The sequence below is a fragment of the Mirounga leonina genome, unplaced genomic scaffold (genome assembly GCF_011800145.1).
Source record: "Mirounga leonina isolate KUSES-001 unplaced genomic scaffold, KU_Mleo_1.0 Mir_82, whole genome shotgun sequence".
Classification (NCBI taxonomy): Eukaryota; Metazoa; Chordata; class Mammalia; order Carnivora; family Phocidae; genus Mirounga; species Mirounga leonina.
Window position 1 is genome coordinate 35,642,349 of NW_023270825.1, and position 17,195 is coordinate 35,659,543.

Below are 17,195 nucleotides of genomic sequence, written 5' to 3' on the forward strand. Positions count from 1 at the left end.
ATGTTATGGGAATTCATCTTAACTGTGTGAGTTCCCCATACGTGGGGTACTTGGTGTGATAGTCTATTCCTCTTCCCTCTCCAAGCCTGCAGGTCCCTCCCTCCCGTGGACAGTCCCATAGGTCTGTCTGCATAGGCAGCTCCCAACTACCTTTTCATCCTTCCTATCCTCTTCAGTGTGGCCTCTTCTCTACATTTATCTGTGGAGAGTCTGTTCTGCAAGTCTTTGGGTCATTTTCTGGATTATTTACACTGATGGGGTGTTATCTAGTTGTATCCATGGGATGAGGTGAGCTTAAGATCTTCCTATTCTGCCATCTTCCTCAGAAGTCCCTAGTTACAACCCTTGTGAAGATAAAGCTTGGAAAAAATGTGCTCGTTAGGAATTACAAAGATTGTTTCTTCCTTTGACTTATGTTTAATATTTGGCATGCGTAAGAATCATGATGGTGGGATGGCTCCTGATAGAATCTAGACGGTGGTGAAGGGTAGAATGTTAGTAGTTAAGAGTTACCTTCCTGCAGATCCCCTGAAATTCACCCTGTTTAGAGGACCACCTATTTTTCCTGGATCTTCCACTTAGTAGCTCTATGACTTTACCTCCTAGCCTGTTTCCTCTTCAGTGAAATGGAGATACAGAATTGTTCTAAAGATGAAATGGGGGCACCTGGGTGGCCCAGTTGGCTTAGTGTCAGACTCTTGATTTTGGCTCAGGTCATGATCTCAGGGTCATGGGTTTGAGCCCTGTGTCAGGCTTCATGCTCAGTGGGGAGTCTGCTTGAGATTCTCTTTCTGCCTCTCCCTCTGCCCCTCCTCCAACTTCCATACACTCTCTCTCTAAATAAATAGGTAAATAAATCTTTAAAAAAATAAAAATAAAAAATGAAGTTGGCTATGTGAAAATATTCAGTCATTTATAAACATCATGCAAATTTAAGATATTCTAGTTTTAACTCTTCTGTATTGAGATATCAACATCTTTTCCTTCTTCTTTGTATTTTCTAATATTTAAACCCACATTCTCTAAAATCTTCATAGTTGGGTGGATCAGGGCCCTCTGCCATTTCCAAACTTAATTTTATTGAAAAAAAAAACCCATCACAGATAAAGGAGGCCTATGTCATCAAATATTATCAAAACGTAAGTTGTATTATTTGCTTATTTATAATTTATACACAAAACTTTTCATTCTGTATTTAACATATTTAGTGCTTTAATATTTTTCTTATGATAATTGTAGTAGTAAATTATAAGGCCAGGCCTACTTCCCTGCTATCATATAGCATGAACAATTCAGATTTCTAAAATTTAGAACTGAACTCTTGACATGATGACAATTTTCTATCTTGTTGAGATTCCAGAATTTTATTCCTTAAGGAAATCTTGACCCAATACAACTAACTATATCCTTTGAAAAGGATCCTTTTTATTTGCTGTTGGGAAAAAATCTCTACCTAAAATATCTTTGAACTCTTAGACTATGGCTGATTACAATGACAAGGGAGTTTCCTCTGCTTTCTGCATGTCATTCCTTCCTACTGCGTGAGCCAAGAAACTATTGGGAAAGGGGAAAGAAAGGTCATATTCTAAGTGTGCAGAAGGGAAAGAGTGAGTGCTTTTACAATTGCTTACTATGTAAGCAATTAACTCTTCATATTTTTGGCATCCTCTGATATAAAATACATTGCAGTAACTGAAAATGGCCACCCAATTCTTTCTGTATATTGAATGAAGTAAGAATGAAATGTATTTATCATATTATCATTATTCATAATAAAAACTCTCAACAAAGGAGGTTTAGACAGAGGATATCTCAACATAATAAAAGCCATATATGAAAAACCCAAAGCTAACATCGTACTCAATGGTGAAAAACTGAGAGCTTTTCCTTTAAGATCAGGAACAAGACAAGGATGTCCACTCTCACCACTTTTATTCAACATAGTGCTGGAAGTTCTAGCCACAGCAATCACACAAAACAACAAAAGGCATCCAATTTTGTAAGGAAAAAGTAAAACTTTCACTATTTGTGGATGACATGATATTATATGTAGAAAACCCTAAAAACTCCACCAAAAACCAGTAGATAAGTGAATTAAGTAAAGTTGCAGGATACAAAATTACAGAAATCTGGTGCATTTCTATACACTAATAATGAAGTAGCAGAAAGAAATGAAGAAAACCATCCCATTTACAATTGCACCAAAAAATAATAAAATACCAAGGAATAAACTTAACCAAGGAGATGAAAGACTTGTACTCTGAAAACTATAATACACTGATGAAAGAAATTGAAGATGACATAAGCAAATGGAAAGATATCCCATGCTCATGGATTGAAAGAACAAATACTGATAGTGTCCATACTACCCAAAGTAATCTATGGATTCATTGGATTCCCTATCAAAATACCAACAGCATCTTTCACAGAGCTAGAACAAATAATACTGAAATTGGTATGAAAGACCCTGAGTAACGAAAGCAATCTTTGTTTTTTTTTTTTAAAGATTTTATTTATTTATTTGAGAGAGAGAGAATGAGAGAGAGAGCACATGAGAGGGGGGAGGGTCAGAGGGAGGAGCAGACTCCCTGCAGAGCAGGGAGCCCGATGCAGGACTCGATCCCGGGACTCCAGGATCATGACCTGAGCCGAAGGCAGTCGCCCAACCAACTGAGCCACCCAGGCGCCCTAACGAAAGCAATCTTGAGAAAGACCAAAGCTGGAGGTACCACAATCCCAGATTTCAAGATATACTACCTAGCTATAGTAATCAAAACAGTATGGTACTGGCACAAAAACAGACGCATAGACTGATGGAACAGAATAGAGAGCCCAGAAATAAACCATGATTATATGGTCAATGAATCATCAACAAAAGTGGCAAGAATGTATAATGGGGAAAAACAGCTTCCTCAATAAATGGTGCTGGGAAAACTGGGCAGCTACCTGCAAAAGGATGAAACTAGACCTTTTTTTTTTTTTAAAGATTTTATTTATTTATTTGACAGAGACACAGCGAAAGAGGGAACACAAGCAGAGGGAGTGGGAGAGGGAGAAGCAGGCTTCCCGCAGAGCAGGGAGCCCGATGTGGGACTCGATCCCAGGACCCTGGGATCATGACCTGAGCCGAAGGCAGACGCTTAACAACTGAGCCACTCAGGCGCCCCAGAAACTAGACCATTTTCTTATACCATATACAAAAATAAACTCAAAATGGATTAAAGACCTAAAATGTGAGACATAAAACCATAAAACTCCTAGAAGAAAGCGTAGGCGGTAATATCTCTGACATCAGCCTTCGCAACATTTTTCTAGGTATGTCTCCTGAGGCAAGGGAAACAAAAGCAAAAATGAACTGTTGGGACTACACCCAAATAATAAGCTTTTGCCCAGTGAAGGAAACCCATCAACAAAACAAAAAGTCAATCTGCTGAATGGGAGAAGGTATTTGCAATGATATATCCATTAAGGGGTTAGTATCCAAAATCTATAAAGAACTTCTACAACTCAACACCAAAAATTAATAGTAATCCAGTTGGAAAATGGGCAGAGGACCTGAATAGACATTTTTCCAAAGAAGACATACAGATGGTCAACAGACATGTAAAAAGATGCTCAATATCACTAATCATCAGGGAAATGCAAATCAAAACCACAGTGAGATATCACCTCACACCAGTCAGAATGGCTAAAATAAAACCCACAAGAAACAACAAGTGTTGGTGAGGATGTGGAGAAAGGGAACTCTCATGTACTATTGGTGGGAATGTAAATTGGTGCAGCCGCTGTGGAAAACAGTATGGAGGTTCCTCAAAACATTAAAAATAGGATTGTCATATGATCTAATAATTCCACTCCTGGATATTTATCCAGAGAGAACAAAAACACTCATTCAAAAAGAGATGTGCACTGCTGTGTTTATTGCAGCATTATTTACAATAGCCAAGATATGGTAACAGTCTGGGTGTCCATCAATAGATGAATGGATAAAGAAGTTACATATACAATGAAATATTACTCAGCCATAAAAAGGATGAGATCTTGCCATTTGCAGCAACATGGATGGACTTAGAAGGTATAATGCTAAGTGAACTAAGACCTAGAAAGACAAATACCATGTGATTTCTTTTTTTTTTTTTAAAGATTTTATTTATTTATTTGAGAGAGAGAGAGAATGAGAGACAGAGAGCACGAGAGGGAAGAGGGCAGAGGGAGAAGCAGACCCCCTGCTGAGCAAGGAGCCCGATGCGGGACTCGATCCCGGTACTCCAGGATCATGACCTGAGCTGAAGGCAGTCGCCCAACCAACTGAGCCACCCAGGCGCCCCCCCCCACTTTTTTTTTTTTTTTTAAGATTTTATTTATTTGTCAGCAAGAGAGAGTGTGAGCACCAGCAGGGAGAGCAGGAGGCATAGGGAGAAGCAGGCTCCCCGCTGAGCAAGGACCCTGATGCGGGACTCGATCCCAAGACCCTGGGATCATGACCTGAGCTGAAGGCAGATGCTTAACCGACTGAGCCACCCAGGCATCCCAATACCATATGATTTCACTTACATATAGGATCTAAAAATAAAGCAAATGAGCAAAACACAACCCCTCCCCCCCCAAACAGACTTTCAAATACAGAGAACAAACCAGTGGTTACCAGAAGGGTGTGTGGTGGGGGAATGGGTGAAATAAAGGGGATTAAGGGATACAAACTTCAGTTATAAAATAAATAAGTCACAGAGATAAAAAGTACAGCATATGGAATATAATCAATGGTATTGTAAAAACATCGTAGGGTGACAGATGAGGACTACACTTACATGGTGTGCACTGAGTAATGTATACAATTGTTGAATCAACATGTTATACACCTGAGCTTTTGTTTCCCAGATTTGCCTATGGTTTTACCACAGCTTGTTTGTCCTGGATTGTAATTCTCTTTTATTCCCAAATAAACCCATCTTCTGGTTAAAAAAAAAAAAAAAGTTATACACCCGAAGCTAATATAACATTGTATGTTAATTACACTTCAGTAAAATAAAACTAAAAAGGAAAAAATTAAATGTTTTTATCTTAGTCAATTTTCTCCACATTGTTTTATTAAATCTATTCATTTTCATTGACTTTTTTTAAAATAGGGGAGCTTATTTTTTTAGTTGAATTTGAGATATAATTTACATATAGTAAAATTCCTCTATTTTGATTGTATAGTTTTATGAATTTTGAAAATGCATGTAGCCATTTAACTACCACCATAATTAAGATCTGGACTATTACCATCAGCCCAAAAAGTTCCTGCAGGCCCATTGCAGCCAATTTCCCCCCAACCTCCCAAGGCCTGGTAGCCGTTGATCTATTTTCTTTCCCTATAGTTTTGCCTTTTGCTAGAATATCATAGAATTGAATCATAAAGTATGTAACCATCTGTGTGTTGCCTCTTTCACTTATTATGATGCTTTTAAGATTTATCCATGTTGTTGTTTGTACCAGTGGTTCATTTCTTTTTGTCACTGGATATTATTCCAATATATAGATGTACCATAGTTTATTCATTTGGAGTGTTTCCAGCTTTGTGCTATTTTGAATAAAACTTCTATGAGTGTTCATGCATATCCCTCTCTGTAGACCTATATTTTCGTTTCTCTTGGGGAAATGCCTAGGAGTAAAATTGCTGGTTGTAGGATAGGCATATGTTTAATTTTATAAGAAACCAGCAAACTGTTTCCAAAGTAGTTGAACCATGTTGTATTCTCAACAATAACATATGAGACTTCCAGTTGCTCTCCATCCTTGTAAAAATCCTTGATATCGTCAGCCTTTTTTTTTTTTTTAAAGATTTTTTTAAATTTATTTATTTGAGACAGAGAGAATGAGAGAGAGAGAGCACATGAGAGGGGGGAGGGTCAGAGGCAGAAGTAGGCTCCCTGCTGAGCAGGGAGCCCGATGCGGGACTCGATCCAGGGACTCCAGGATCATGACCTGAGCTGAAGGCAGTCGCTTAACCAACTGAGCCACCCAGGCGTCCCGTCAGCCTTTTTAATTTTAGATATTCTATTGGGTATATAATTGTGTCTCGTTGTTGTTTTAATTTGAGTTTCCCTGATTACTGATCTTTTTGAGCATCTTTTCATGTGTTCATTAACCTTTTTTTCTATAATATATTAAATACTTATATATACTGTTTTATTCTGTTCTGTTGACCTAGTTCTTCATTCTTATAAGTACCACATTATTTTAACTATTTTAGTTTTATTTTTTACTTTTACTATTATTATTTTGTAACACATTTTAATACACACCAATATATATACCTCCTATTTTAAAAGCATCCTGGCTATTTTCTTTTGTTTATTCATAGGAACATTAGAGTAATTTTATTAAGTGGCCTCCTATCCTTAATGTTAAAAAAAAGTGGAGATTTTGTTAAACCTAAGAATTATTTTGGAAGGAATCTTTGTAATAGTCTTCTCATCAAGAACACGTTATGTCTCCAGTTATTTAGGCATTTCCTATCTCTTATACAGTTTTGTTAGTTTTTTAAGAATATATATATCTGGGGCACCTGGGTGGCCCAGTCGTTAAGCGTCTGCCTTCGGCTCAGGTCGTGGTCCCAGGGTCCTGGGATCGAGTCCCGCATCGGGCTCCCTTCTCCTCGGGAAGCCTGCTTCTCCCTCTCCCACTCCCCCTGCTTGTGTTCCCTCTCTTACTGTGTCTCTCTCTGTCAAATAAATAAATAAAATCTTTAAAAAAAAATTAATATATATACCAGGTACATTTCTCCGGGGTATTTCTGTAAATTTCATTCTTTTGGGCTATTCATTTTATTTCCATATATAGCAGTAATACTATTCTATTTACTTTCATACTGGTAATCATAATAACCTTTTATCATTGTCCTTTGAGAGTTAAAATCTATTTGAGTGCTACTCACGGATCTTTAACGCTTTGCTTTTTACGGCTTTAGAGGCTGAGCTTTAAATGGGAAGCTCTGACAGTTGGTAGGTTACGTAGAAGATTCTTTTTTTTTTAGGATTTTATTTGACAGAGCACAAGCAGGGGGAGCGGCAGGCAGAGGGAGAAGCAGGCTTCCCACTGAGCAGGGAGCCCGATGCGGGACTCGATCCCAGGACCCTGGGATCATGACCCGAGCCAAAGTCAGACGCTTAACCAACTGAGCCACCCAGGCGTCCCTATGTAGAAGATTCTTACCTTGGAGGCACATATTCCGTTACTTGGGACTTATTTGGCCTTGAAGTCATGAAGGATGTCCTGAGGGAATAAGATGCAAGGTCGTTGACTGCTGTTGAGGGAGAAGCGTGCCAGGGAGGGTGCGGGTAATAAACCTTGTTCTATTTTTGAAGTGACCAAGACCGGGAGGCTGAACTGAGCTGAAACTCAGATCTTCTGATCCCAAGTCCAGAGCTCTCTCTCCCCACCATGTGGTTGGATATAAATGACAACAGGTGTTCAGACAGACTCAATTTGTAGAGAGTACAGAGATAATCTGCTATGTTTTAGATTATAAAAAGCACATTTTCCTGTAAAGCTTTATATGTTAAAGAATTAGGTACATATTTTGCTTTTAATTTTGCTTTGAACTTTTCTGAGTTCTATTAGTATGGAATAGTGTGCTTCTCAACTGTTGCATGGGACAAGAAAACCATTTTATTAATTTTTTTTAGGGGGAGGGGGCAGAGAAAGAGGGAGAGAGAGAATCCCCAAGCAGACTCCGCACTGAGCACAGAGCCCGACATGGGGCTCAATCTCACAAACCTGAGATCGTGACCTGAACTGAAATCAAGAGTCAGATGCTTAACTGATTGAGCCACCCTGGTACTCCAAGAAAACCATTTTAATATGTAAGGTAGTTCGTGTAGTTTGAGGAGGACTTTTTTCTTTTTTGTCAGAAGTGAATTCAATTACCCTGACCTTCTTGCATAAGACATTTTCTAGGCTATTTTTATTTAGTGTGTTCATATGACTGTGCTTTCTGATTTTTTTAAGTAAAATGACCTTTTAAAATAAACTGAGAAGAGAAAAAAAATGAACTTCTTGTCCCTTACTGTTATAAACCTCTTTATAAAACCCAAAAGGATGACATTCATGTATTGTCCTTTGAATTTTTAGAAGGTCTTTAAAAGATTGCTATTGCAATGGAAAGTACTGTGGGGTTACATTTACCTTCTAGCCATAAAGCATTATGTTCTACAGGACAATCGAAAGTTTCTGATTGGAAATATGTCTTGGCTTTTAAAATATAGTTTTGAATATTATAAGTGAGGATAAAAGCAGTAACGATAATTAAATATTCTTTTTAAAAAAAAAAGTTATACCTTATATTACCTCCTACTCTTTTATTTTTTTAATTTATTTTATTATGTTAATCACCATACATTACATCATTAATTTTTGATGTGTTCCATGATTCATTGTTTGCGTATAACACCCAGTGCTCCATGCAGAATGTGCCCTCCTTAATACCCATCATTGGGCTAACCCCTCCCCCCCCGCCCAGAACCCTCAGTTTGTTTTTCAGAGTCCATAGTTTCTCATGGTTTGTCTCCCCCTCCGATTTCCTCCCCTTCATTCTTCCCTTCCTGCTATCTTCTTTTTTTTTTTTTTAACATGTATTATTTGTTTCAGAGGTACAGATCTGTGATTCAACAGTCTTACACAATTCGCAGTGCTCACCATAGCACATACCCTCCCCAATGTCTATTACCCAGGCACCCCATCCCTCCCACCCCCCACCACTCTAGCAACCCTCAGTTTGTTTCCTGAGATTAAGAATTCCTCATATTTTACACCCTACTCTTGAGTGTGTGTGGAACCTGTAAATATGAGAGTTGCTTCAGCAGTTGGGTTATCTTATATGGCAAGTGGTATTGGGGGAGTCTTATGATTATGCTATACTTTTGTAAGACTCCATCCTAGCGGAGTGAAGACAGACTAGAAGTCAGAGAAATGCCCCTCCTGGCCTGGAAGAAAGCAAGCATCATGCTGCGAACTGCTTTTGGGTGGGGAACTGGTTCCTCTACGAGTAGACAGCAGTGCCCGGCTGATGGCCAGCAAGAAAATGGGAACCTTGGTCCGACAGCTGCAAGGAGCTGATTCTACAAACCTCTTGTATGAGCTTGGAAGAAGACCCTGAGCTTCCGATGAAACCACAGCCCAGCCAACACCTTGATTGCAGCCTTTTGAAACACTGAGTAGAGTAAGCTGTGCCTGGATTTTTTTTTTTTTTTTAATATAAGATTTTATTTATTTGTCAGAGAGTGCACAAGCAGGGGGAGCTGTAGAGGAAGAGGGAGAAGCAGACTGCTGAGCAAGGACCCTGATGCGGGACTTGATCCCAGGGCCCAGGGATCGTGACCTGAGCCGAAGGCAGACGCTTAACTGAGCCACCCAGGCGTCCCTGTGCCTGGATTCTTGACTCATGGAAACGAGATAATAAATTCGTTTGGTTTTAAGCTTATAAGTTTGTAGAAATTTGTTATGCAGCATGGAAAACTAAAACCATGACCTTAAGGAGATTATTGAACTGAGCTAACTTGTTTTCTTTGGAAAAATGGGAATCCTAGCTCTTCATAGGGAAGTTATAGGATTACATGAAATGATAAAGGATCTGGAAATCAGTAGGTATGTCAGAAATGTTGGCATTCCAGGTTTCCTGTACGTGGCTGGCATCTGACTCTTGATTTCAGTTCAGGTCACGATCTCAGGTTTGTGAGGTTGAGCCCCATGTCGGGGCAATGGTTTTTGCATCTCTGGGGAAAGCTGTCCTCCTGTTTCTAGAACTGTGCAGTCTACACCTTTGCTGCCACCCCAGGCCAGCTCAGGGAATGGTGGCAAAGTCACAAACAACTGAATTTGTGTTTGGTTGAACAAGTGTTACTGGAATCTACCTAAAGTGGGAGAGAATTATAAAACTTGATTTTGGTCCAATCGTGGAACCATGTTTTTTGGTCCGGTGGTCGGGGAGGGTGGCTCTACTTCTCAAGGCTCGGGTCTGAGCTCTGGGTTGAGTTCTGGTCTGCGCCATGTGTTTCCACATTCTCCTTGGGCCAGCGACTACCTGAGGCATTTTTTTTTTCCCTCTTGGGAGCTCAAGAGGCCAAGCCAGACTGTTGGAGTATTCCATCTACTAACGTACCACTGGCTAAAACAAGTTTCATGGCCAACCTCAACATCAGTCGGTGGGCAAGCACACTCTGCCCGCTCGAGTGCACTTCGAGGTCACAGGGCTGAGGGAGGCAGTGGGGAATTGAGAACAATAATCACCACCAGCCTCAAGTGGCAGTTCTTTTGGTTCTTCAGGTTGCTCATTTCTTGGTCCTCTTATTGATTAGTTTCATTCTCTTATTTGACTATGAATTCCCATAAAAATATCATGTTCAGTTCCCAAGAGGGATATACATGAAAGGATATAAGCAGTTGAATTTGGCGACCTGAGGCACAAGTCCTGTTCTTGAGGAGATTCTGTGATTTACAGCACCAGTTTCAGGCGACTGTCTCATTTCCATGTCCACAGGAGAATATTTCTAATGTATCTCTTGAGAATTCAAAGAACATGTGGAGAATAGCCTATTAGTCAAAGAGTAAGATACGGAAATATTCCTAGGTTCTCTTGACTCACCAACAAGGCACTCATGAGACCGAACTTTGGCCTTTGTACCCGTACCTGTCATTAAGAAGATGTCGCCTACCTCTCAGCTGAGTAGCATTATCAGTGTTGTTGACTGGGAAGATATTTAATCAAAATATTGTAACAATAGCCTGCCTTTTTTTTTCCCCCTCTGCTGTAGGACATAATGATTACATTTGCCCAGCTACAAATCAGTGTACGATAGATAAGAATCGGCGCAAAAGCTGCCAGGCCTGCCGACTTCGGAAGTGCTATGAAGTGGGGATGGTCAAGTGTGGTGAGTTTTCGCTTCCCCTTTCATCATGTGTGGGCCACGCTGACAGCTCTGTCAGGACAGGCGGAGGGACTGGGGACAGGTAGCCTGCGTGAGAGGAGATTTAGGACTTGGTCATTATCTTCAAGTATGTGTATTCTGTCCCACTGGAGGGGGCACTGACTTATTCCCTGTAGCTGCGGAGGACAGAGCTGAGGTAAACAGGAACGGGTTATGGGAGGCACATCTTGGCCCAATATAGGGAAGCTCTTTCTACGATTCAAGTAGTCTGACAACACAATGGGCTGCTGCATGAATTTGAGAACTCTGGCCACTGAAGTACGCAACTGGGTTGGATGACCATCAGCCTGAGGCCTTGAGAGGTCTAAGGAGGAAGTTCTGGTAAATGTTCACAGGGAAAGCTGTGACAAGAAAGTAGAGTGTCTGGTGGGTTACTTGGATAGCTATGGGAAAGACTCGTGCCTATCCTCTATTAGCTTTCTAGAGAAGATCTGTAGAGGAGTCAGAAACATGATAGAACTATGGAAAGCACATAGAACATAGATTCTGTGTTACGAGGGTATGTCTTCATATCATACGTGTGTGTGTATCCACACATAGGTGCATACATCCATGAAAAACAAAGAAAAATGGGCACATTAGAGTAACAGCTGACAAGAATGCCTACATCCTGCTCTCTCCACCTGGCTAACTTGATTCATTCGTTTGTACACACTTGCTGGTTTATGCGCACTCACATTAGCTCTGCCTGTACTTTCCCGTTACTCTGCTAGTCAATATTTTGCCTGTGGTTAGTTGTAATTTATCTCTTTGTAACTATTTGAAAAATTTAAAACAAGAGTCTCTTTTCTCCCTGACAGTCTCTTAGGAGCTCTGCCTTTTGAACATTCTCTGTCCTTTTTTTTTTTTTTAAAGATTTTATTTATTTATTTGACAGAGAGAGACCCACAGCGAGAGAGGGAACACAAGCAGGGGGAGTGGAGAGAGAGAAGCAGGCTTCCCGCCGAGCGGGGCTCGATCCCAGGACCCTGGGATCATGACCTGAGCCAAGGCAGACGCTTAACGACTGAGCCACCCAGGCGCCCCTCTCTGTCCTTTTTAAAAAATGTATATAATAGATAAGACATCTCATCCAGCTATATTGTAGTATAGCAGAAGTCCTCTAGAATCACTGATGTTTTCTGTTTTCTTTGTAAAATACCCTGCCAATACCCATGACCAGTGTGTACTGGTAATTCTCTAAAACATTCGAGCATTTCTGCTCCCCCGCCTTCAGTTATACCTTTATCAGTAACCAGTGGGTTTCTTCCAAAACCTGTTTCCACTCATTGTAACTGTCAAATTATATAATTTAATTAGAATTTATGCAAGCATATGAAATATGAGTAGGAAAAGACAATCATTTCTGTGAAAGCTTTGGATAAAACTGTACAGGAGGGGCACCTGGCTGGCTCAGTCGAGTCTTCATCTCGGGGTTGTGAGTTAAGCCCCATGTTGGGTGTAGTGCTTGCATTAACTGTAAAGGACTAGTAGCTATGGAATTAGATATGAGTGAGATTGGGGGGGAGGGGTCATAAACCCTAGAAAAAATCTGAATTTGGATTGCTTTATGAGTGCCTAAGCTCTTGCTCTGTTTTAAGGAAGGTGGAATTGAAAATTCAGAGACAGTGTATCACGGACGTGGCCTATGTAGACAAGTTACTTGTGATTTAATTGGTGGAGGTACTGAAGGAGAAAGCCTTGGCCCTTTGACAAAAGATTGCAAATCAATGTTTCATGTTTTAAGTTAATATTTTAAGGTGAGTGTATTTTTTAAAAAGTGATTTACAATTTAGTCTTAGGATAAGAATGCTCTTATTGTCCTACTTTCTGTTGGACGGCTAGCCATAGCCCTGGTGGTTTGGGACCAGGGCAGGAGCACCTGCATAATCCGCCTGCAGGGGGCGGTGTATGTGGCGGGAAGAACAAGAGGCCAGGACTTCCAAAGACTGAAGCTCATTTTTTGTCTCATTACTTCTTGAACTGTGACTATGCTCAAACTTAACCTTTCTGGCCCTTGGTTTTCTTTTTTATTTATTTTTTATACTTTTTTTTTTTTTTTTTTTTTTGACACAGAGAGACAGCTAGAGAGGGAACACAAGCAGGGGGAGTGGGAGAGGGAGAAGCAGGCTCCTGGCTGAGCAAGGAGCCCGATGTGGGGCTCGATCCCAGGACCCCGGGATCATGACCTGAGCCGAAGGCAGACACTTAATGACTGAGCCACCCAGGCACCCCTGACGCTCGGTTTTCTTATCTCTGAAAAGAAGATATCTGTTTCATGGAGTTTTGTGAGGAATGCATGTGAAAAAAAGACGTAAAGACCTAGCACAGGGGCGCCTGGGTGGCTCAGTTGGTTAAGCGACTGCCTTCGGCTCAGGTCATGATCCTGGAGCCCCGGGATCGAGTCCCGGGATCGAGTCCCGCATCGGGCTCCCTGCTCGGCGGGGAGTCTGCTTCTCCCTCTGACCCTCCCCCCTCTCATGCTCTCTCTCTCTCAAATAAATAAATAAAATCTTAAAAAAAAAAAAAAGACCTAGCACAGTGTTTGGTACTAAATTTTCGTTTTCCTTCCTTTCTCTCCCCCTCTTTGAAAAGTTCATATAAATTATGAGGAGTTTTAATGCAGTACAGTCTTGCCCAGGCAGAGTACAGAGATGTAGTTAAAAAAATCTTTCATGACACTCACTCAGAAAGATATCTGCGCCCCCATGTTCCTAGCAGCATTATTTATAATAGCCAAGGCATGGGAACAACCTAAGTGTCCATTGACAGGTAAATGGATAAAGAAGTTGGTGTGTGTGTGTGTGTGTGTAAAAATGGAACGTTATCCAGCCATTAAAAAACACACACAAAGAAATCCTTTCATCTATGACAACATGGATGGACCTTGAGGGTATTATGCTAAGTGAAGTAAGTCAGAGAAAGACACATACTGTATGATCTCACTTACATGTGGAATCTAAAAAAACAAAAACAGGGGCGCCTGGGTGGCTCAGTCGGTTAAGCTACTGCCTTCGGCTCAGGTCATGATCCTGGAGTCCCGGGATCGAGTCCCGCATCGGGCTCCCTGCTCAGCAGGGGGTCTGCTTCTCCCTCTGACCCTCCCCCCTCTCATGTGCTCTCTCTCTCATTCTCTCTGTCTCAAATAAATAAATAAAATCTTTAAAAAAAAAATAAAATAAAAAATAAAAAAATAAAAAAACAAAAACAAAACAAAAAGCCCAAAGTCCTAGAAAAAGATAACAGATTTGTGGTTACCAGAGGCAGGGTGTGGGGGGGAAGGGAATTGGGGAAAAGTGGTCAAGGGTACAAACTTCCAGTTACAAGATAAATAAATACTAGCAATGTAATGTACAGCATGATGACTGTAATTAACACTGCTATATATGTATGAAAGTTATTAAGAGTAAATCCTAAGGGTTCTGAAAGAAAAAATTTCTTTCTTTCCTTTCTCTCTTTATTTATCTATGTGAGATGATGGATGCTAACTGAACTTACTGTAGTAATCACTTCACAGTATATGTAAGCCAAACCATTATGCTCTATACCTTAAACTTACACAGTGATATATGGCAATTATTTCTCAATAAAACTGGAAAAAAATATTTCATGGAAAAGAGAACAAGAGAAATGGTCATTGAATTTGGCCAAAAAGAAATTGGGTAGGGCTGTCTAAGAAAAAAAATATATATATATTTTAAAGATTTTATTTATTTGAGAGAGAGAGAAAGACAGCGAGAGAGGGAACACAAGCAGGGGGAGTGGGAGAGGGAGAAGCAGGCTCCCCGCGGAGCAGGGAGCCCGATGCGGGGCTTGATCCCAGGACCCTGGGATCATGACCCGAGCCGAAGGCAGACGCTCAACGACTGAGCCACCCAGGCGCCCCGAAAAAATTTTTTTATTATCTTTGGAGATTGCAAAAGGAATGAGATGGGTTGATATGCAAACATTTGGGTATTTAGCCCTTTACTGATCAAGAGAAGGACAATTAGGAGTGAATTTTCTTTTTTTTTTTTTACGATTTTTACTTATTTATTTGACACAGAGAGAGACAGCGAGAGAGGGAACACAAGCAGGGGAAGTGGGAGAGGGAGAAGCAGGCTTCCCGCCGAGCAGGGAGCCCGATGAGAGGCTCCATCCCAGGACCCTGGGATCATGACCTGAGCTGAAGGCAGACCCTTAAGGACTGAGCCACCCAGGCACCCCAGGAGTGAATTTTCTTAATGATGCCTCCCTCCTTTCCCAGCACTCTCATTGTCTGCCCTCTCAATAAACCCTCCATCCATCGTCTTCCTTCTCTCCAGTCTTGGAAGATTAGGAACCTATCTGCATCCTGGATCCTCCTACACCATTTCACTCCCCGCTTTAGAAATTATGTCTCTTGGGGCACCTGGGTGGCTCAGTCGTTAAGCATCTGCCTTTGGCTCAGGTCATGGTTCCAGGGTCTTGAGATCGAGTCCCGCATCGGGCTCCCTGCTCAGCCGGGAGCCTGCTTCTCCCTCTCCCACTCCCCTTGCTTGTGTCCCTCTCTCGCTGTGTCTCTCTCTGTCAAATAAATAAACAAAATCTTAAAAAAAAAAAAAAAAAGAAATCACGTCTCTTCTGTTATCACCTTTTTCTTCTGCACCAATCTTGTCTTTTCTATGGAAATATTAATATGGGGGTTTAAATGGTGGGAAGATAACCACTCAGGCTAACTTGAGGGTAAGTCTTCATTATAAGGATATGCTGAAACATAGCCAGGAAAACAATCGGAATAGCCACATGTTTGGTCTGTTTCTCTGTGTTGGGAGAATAAATCCACATCTTTCAGATGCCATCTCTTGATTCATCTGCTGTATATACACATGAAAGGGACTTGATAGGGAGGTGGTATAAAGTAGTAAAAGCACCAGCTGTGGATTCAGACTGCTTGAGTTTATATGCAGCCTTCACCATTTTCTAGCTTTGCTACCCTGGGCAGGTTATTTGAGCGCCCTTGAGCCTGTTTTCAATCCTCTGTATCACGGAGATGATAAGAGCACCTGTCCTCTACGGCAGTTTTCAGAATGAGATAATGTAAATACAATACACAATGTCTGACATGTAGAGGCTTCCCCAGTAGGTGTTAGCTCTCATTGTTGTCATTGTCATCACCATTTATCATCATCCTCTTTTCTCGGGGCGATTTACCACTTTCTAATAGGGAGCGCTCCTGTTTGGTAGAGTTCCTCATCAGGCTTGCTCAGAGGCACACCCGGTGACTGCAGAGATTACAGTGGGAAAGCCATGACACTAGAAATGTCCTTGGTAGAAACCAGTGAGTTCCCTGCCAAGGGCTTTATGTTGCTGATCTTAGAATCCCTAGGACTCAGTACAGGGCCCAGTATATAGGGCTTTGTAAGTGAAAGTTGGTCAAATAAGTTTGAGTGCATGGATTCAAAACCTCTCTCTTTGTATGTAAACCTGTTTTGGAAACTCTTTTTCCTTGTATACTCTACAAAAAGGAGATGTGTGATCAGAAAGGTGCTTTCTTAAACCAAACATTTTGTTCCATTTGACCCTGGGGGTATAACTGATCTTAAATAATACCTATAGCTCTCTGATTACTAATAAAGTGAATTATATTTTAGGCTTTTAGTTCTTTTAGTAAACAGTTTGATTCAATTATCTCTAGATAGATAGAGCCCTTCCTTCTACTTTGATAAGCCAAGGATAAGAAATTCAGATAAATTTTCTTGGGAGCAAGTAATTTAAGTGTAATCAGACCTCCTAACTAATATTTCTTTTTTTAAATGTGGACAACTGAATTTAGTGAACAAACATAATGGTGGGACTATAGAAACTAGGCATTTTGCAGATATAACTTTTAGGTTTTTTTTTGGGGGGGGGATGCATACAAAAGTTGTACCCATGTTAATGACATCCTGACTAATGTCTTTCTTAATTTTCATTTTGTATTTTTGTCTTTAACCAAGGGATCTTTAGAAATATTTTTGTGCTAAACTTTATAAGGGCTTGGAAGTTATATATTTTTGTTATTTTTTGTGATCAAAGAATATGATCTATATGATACCAATTTTTGTTAAAATTTTATTCATAAACTAGTATGTGATAATTTTTGCAAATTCCATGAGTTTTTATAGCTCAAACTTGTGAATTGTACAATTCCAATGTTCTGTATTCTGCCTTTTCCCCCAATGGTTTGCTCTGTCAGTTGCTGAGAAAGATACATTAAAATATGCATTATAGCGGCGCCTGGGTGGCTCA

At 40.6% G+C, this 17,195-nt stretch overlaps 1 protein-coding gene across 6 annotated transcripts in view; it reads left to right on the plus strand.

Moving 5' to 3' along the window:
* Window positions 1–17,195, plus strand: part of ESR2 (estrogen receptor 2) — a 105,112-nt gene that overhangs the window by 17,880 nt on the left and 70,037 nt on the right. For all 6 annotated transcript variants that reach the window (XR_004677035.1, XR_004677036.1, XR_004677034.1 and 3 more), the window contains exon 4: window positions 10,794–10,910. Coding sequence is in view for 3 of the 6 variants with exons in the window: in XM_034992817.1 (XP_034848708.1) it covers window positions 10,794–10,910 (117 nt within the window). In the remaining 3 variants the exon portion in view is untranslated. The remainder of the gene's footprint in view (window positions 1–10,793; window positions 10,911–17,195) is intronic.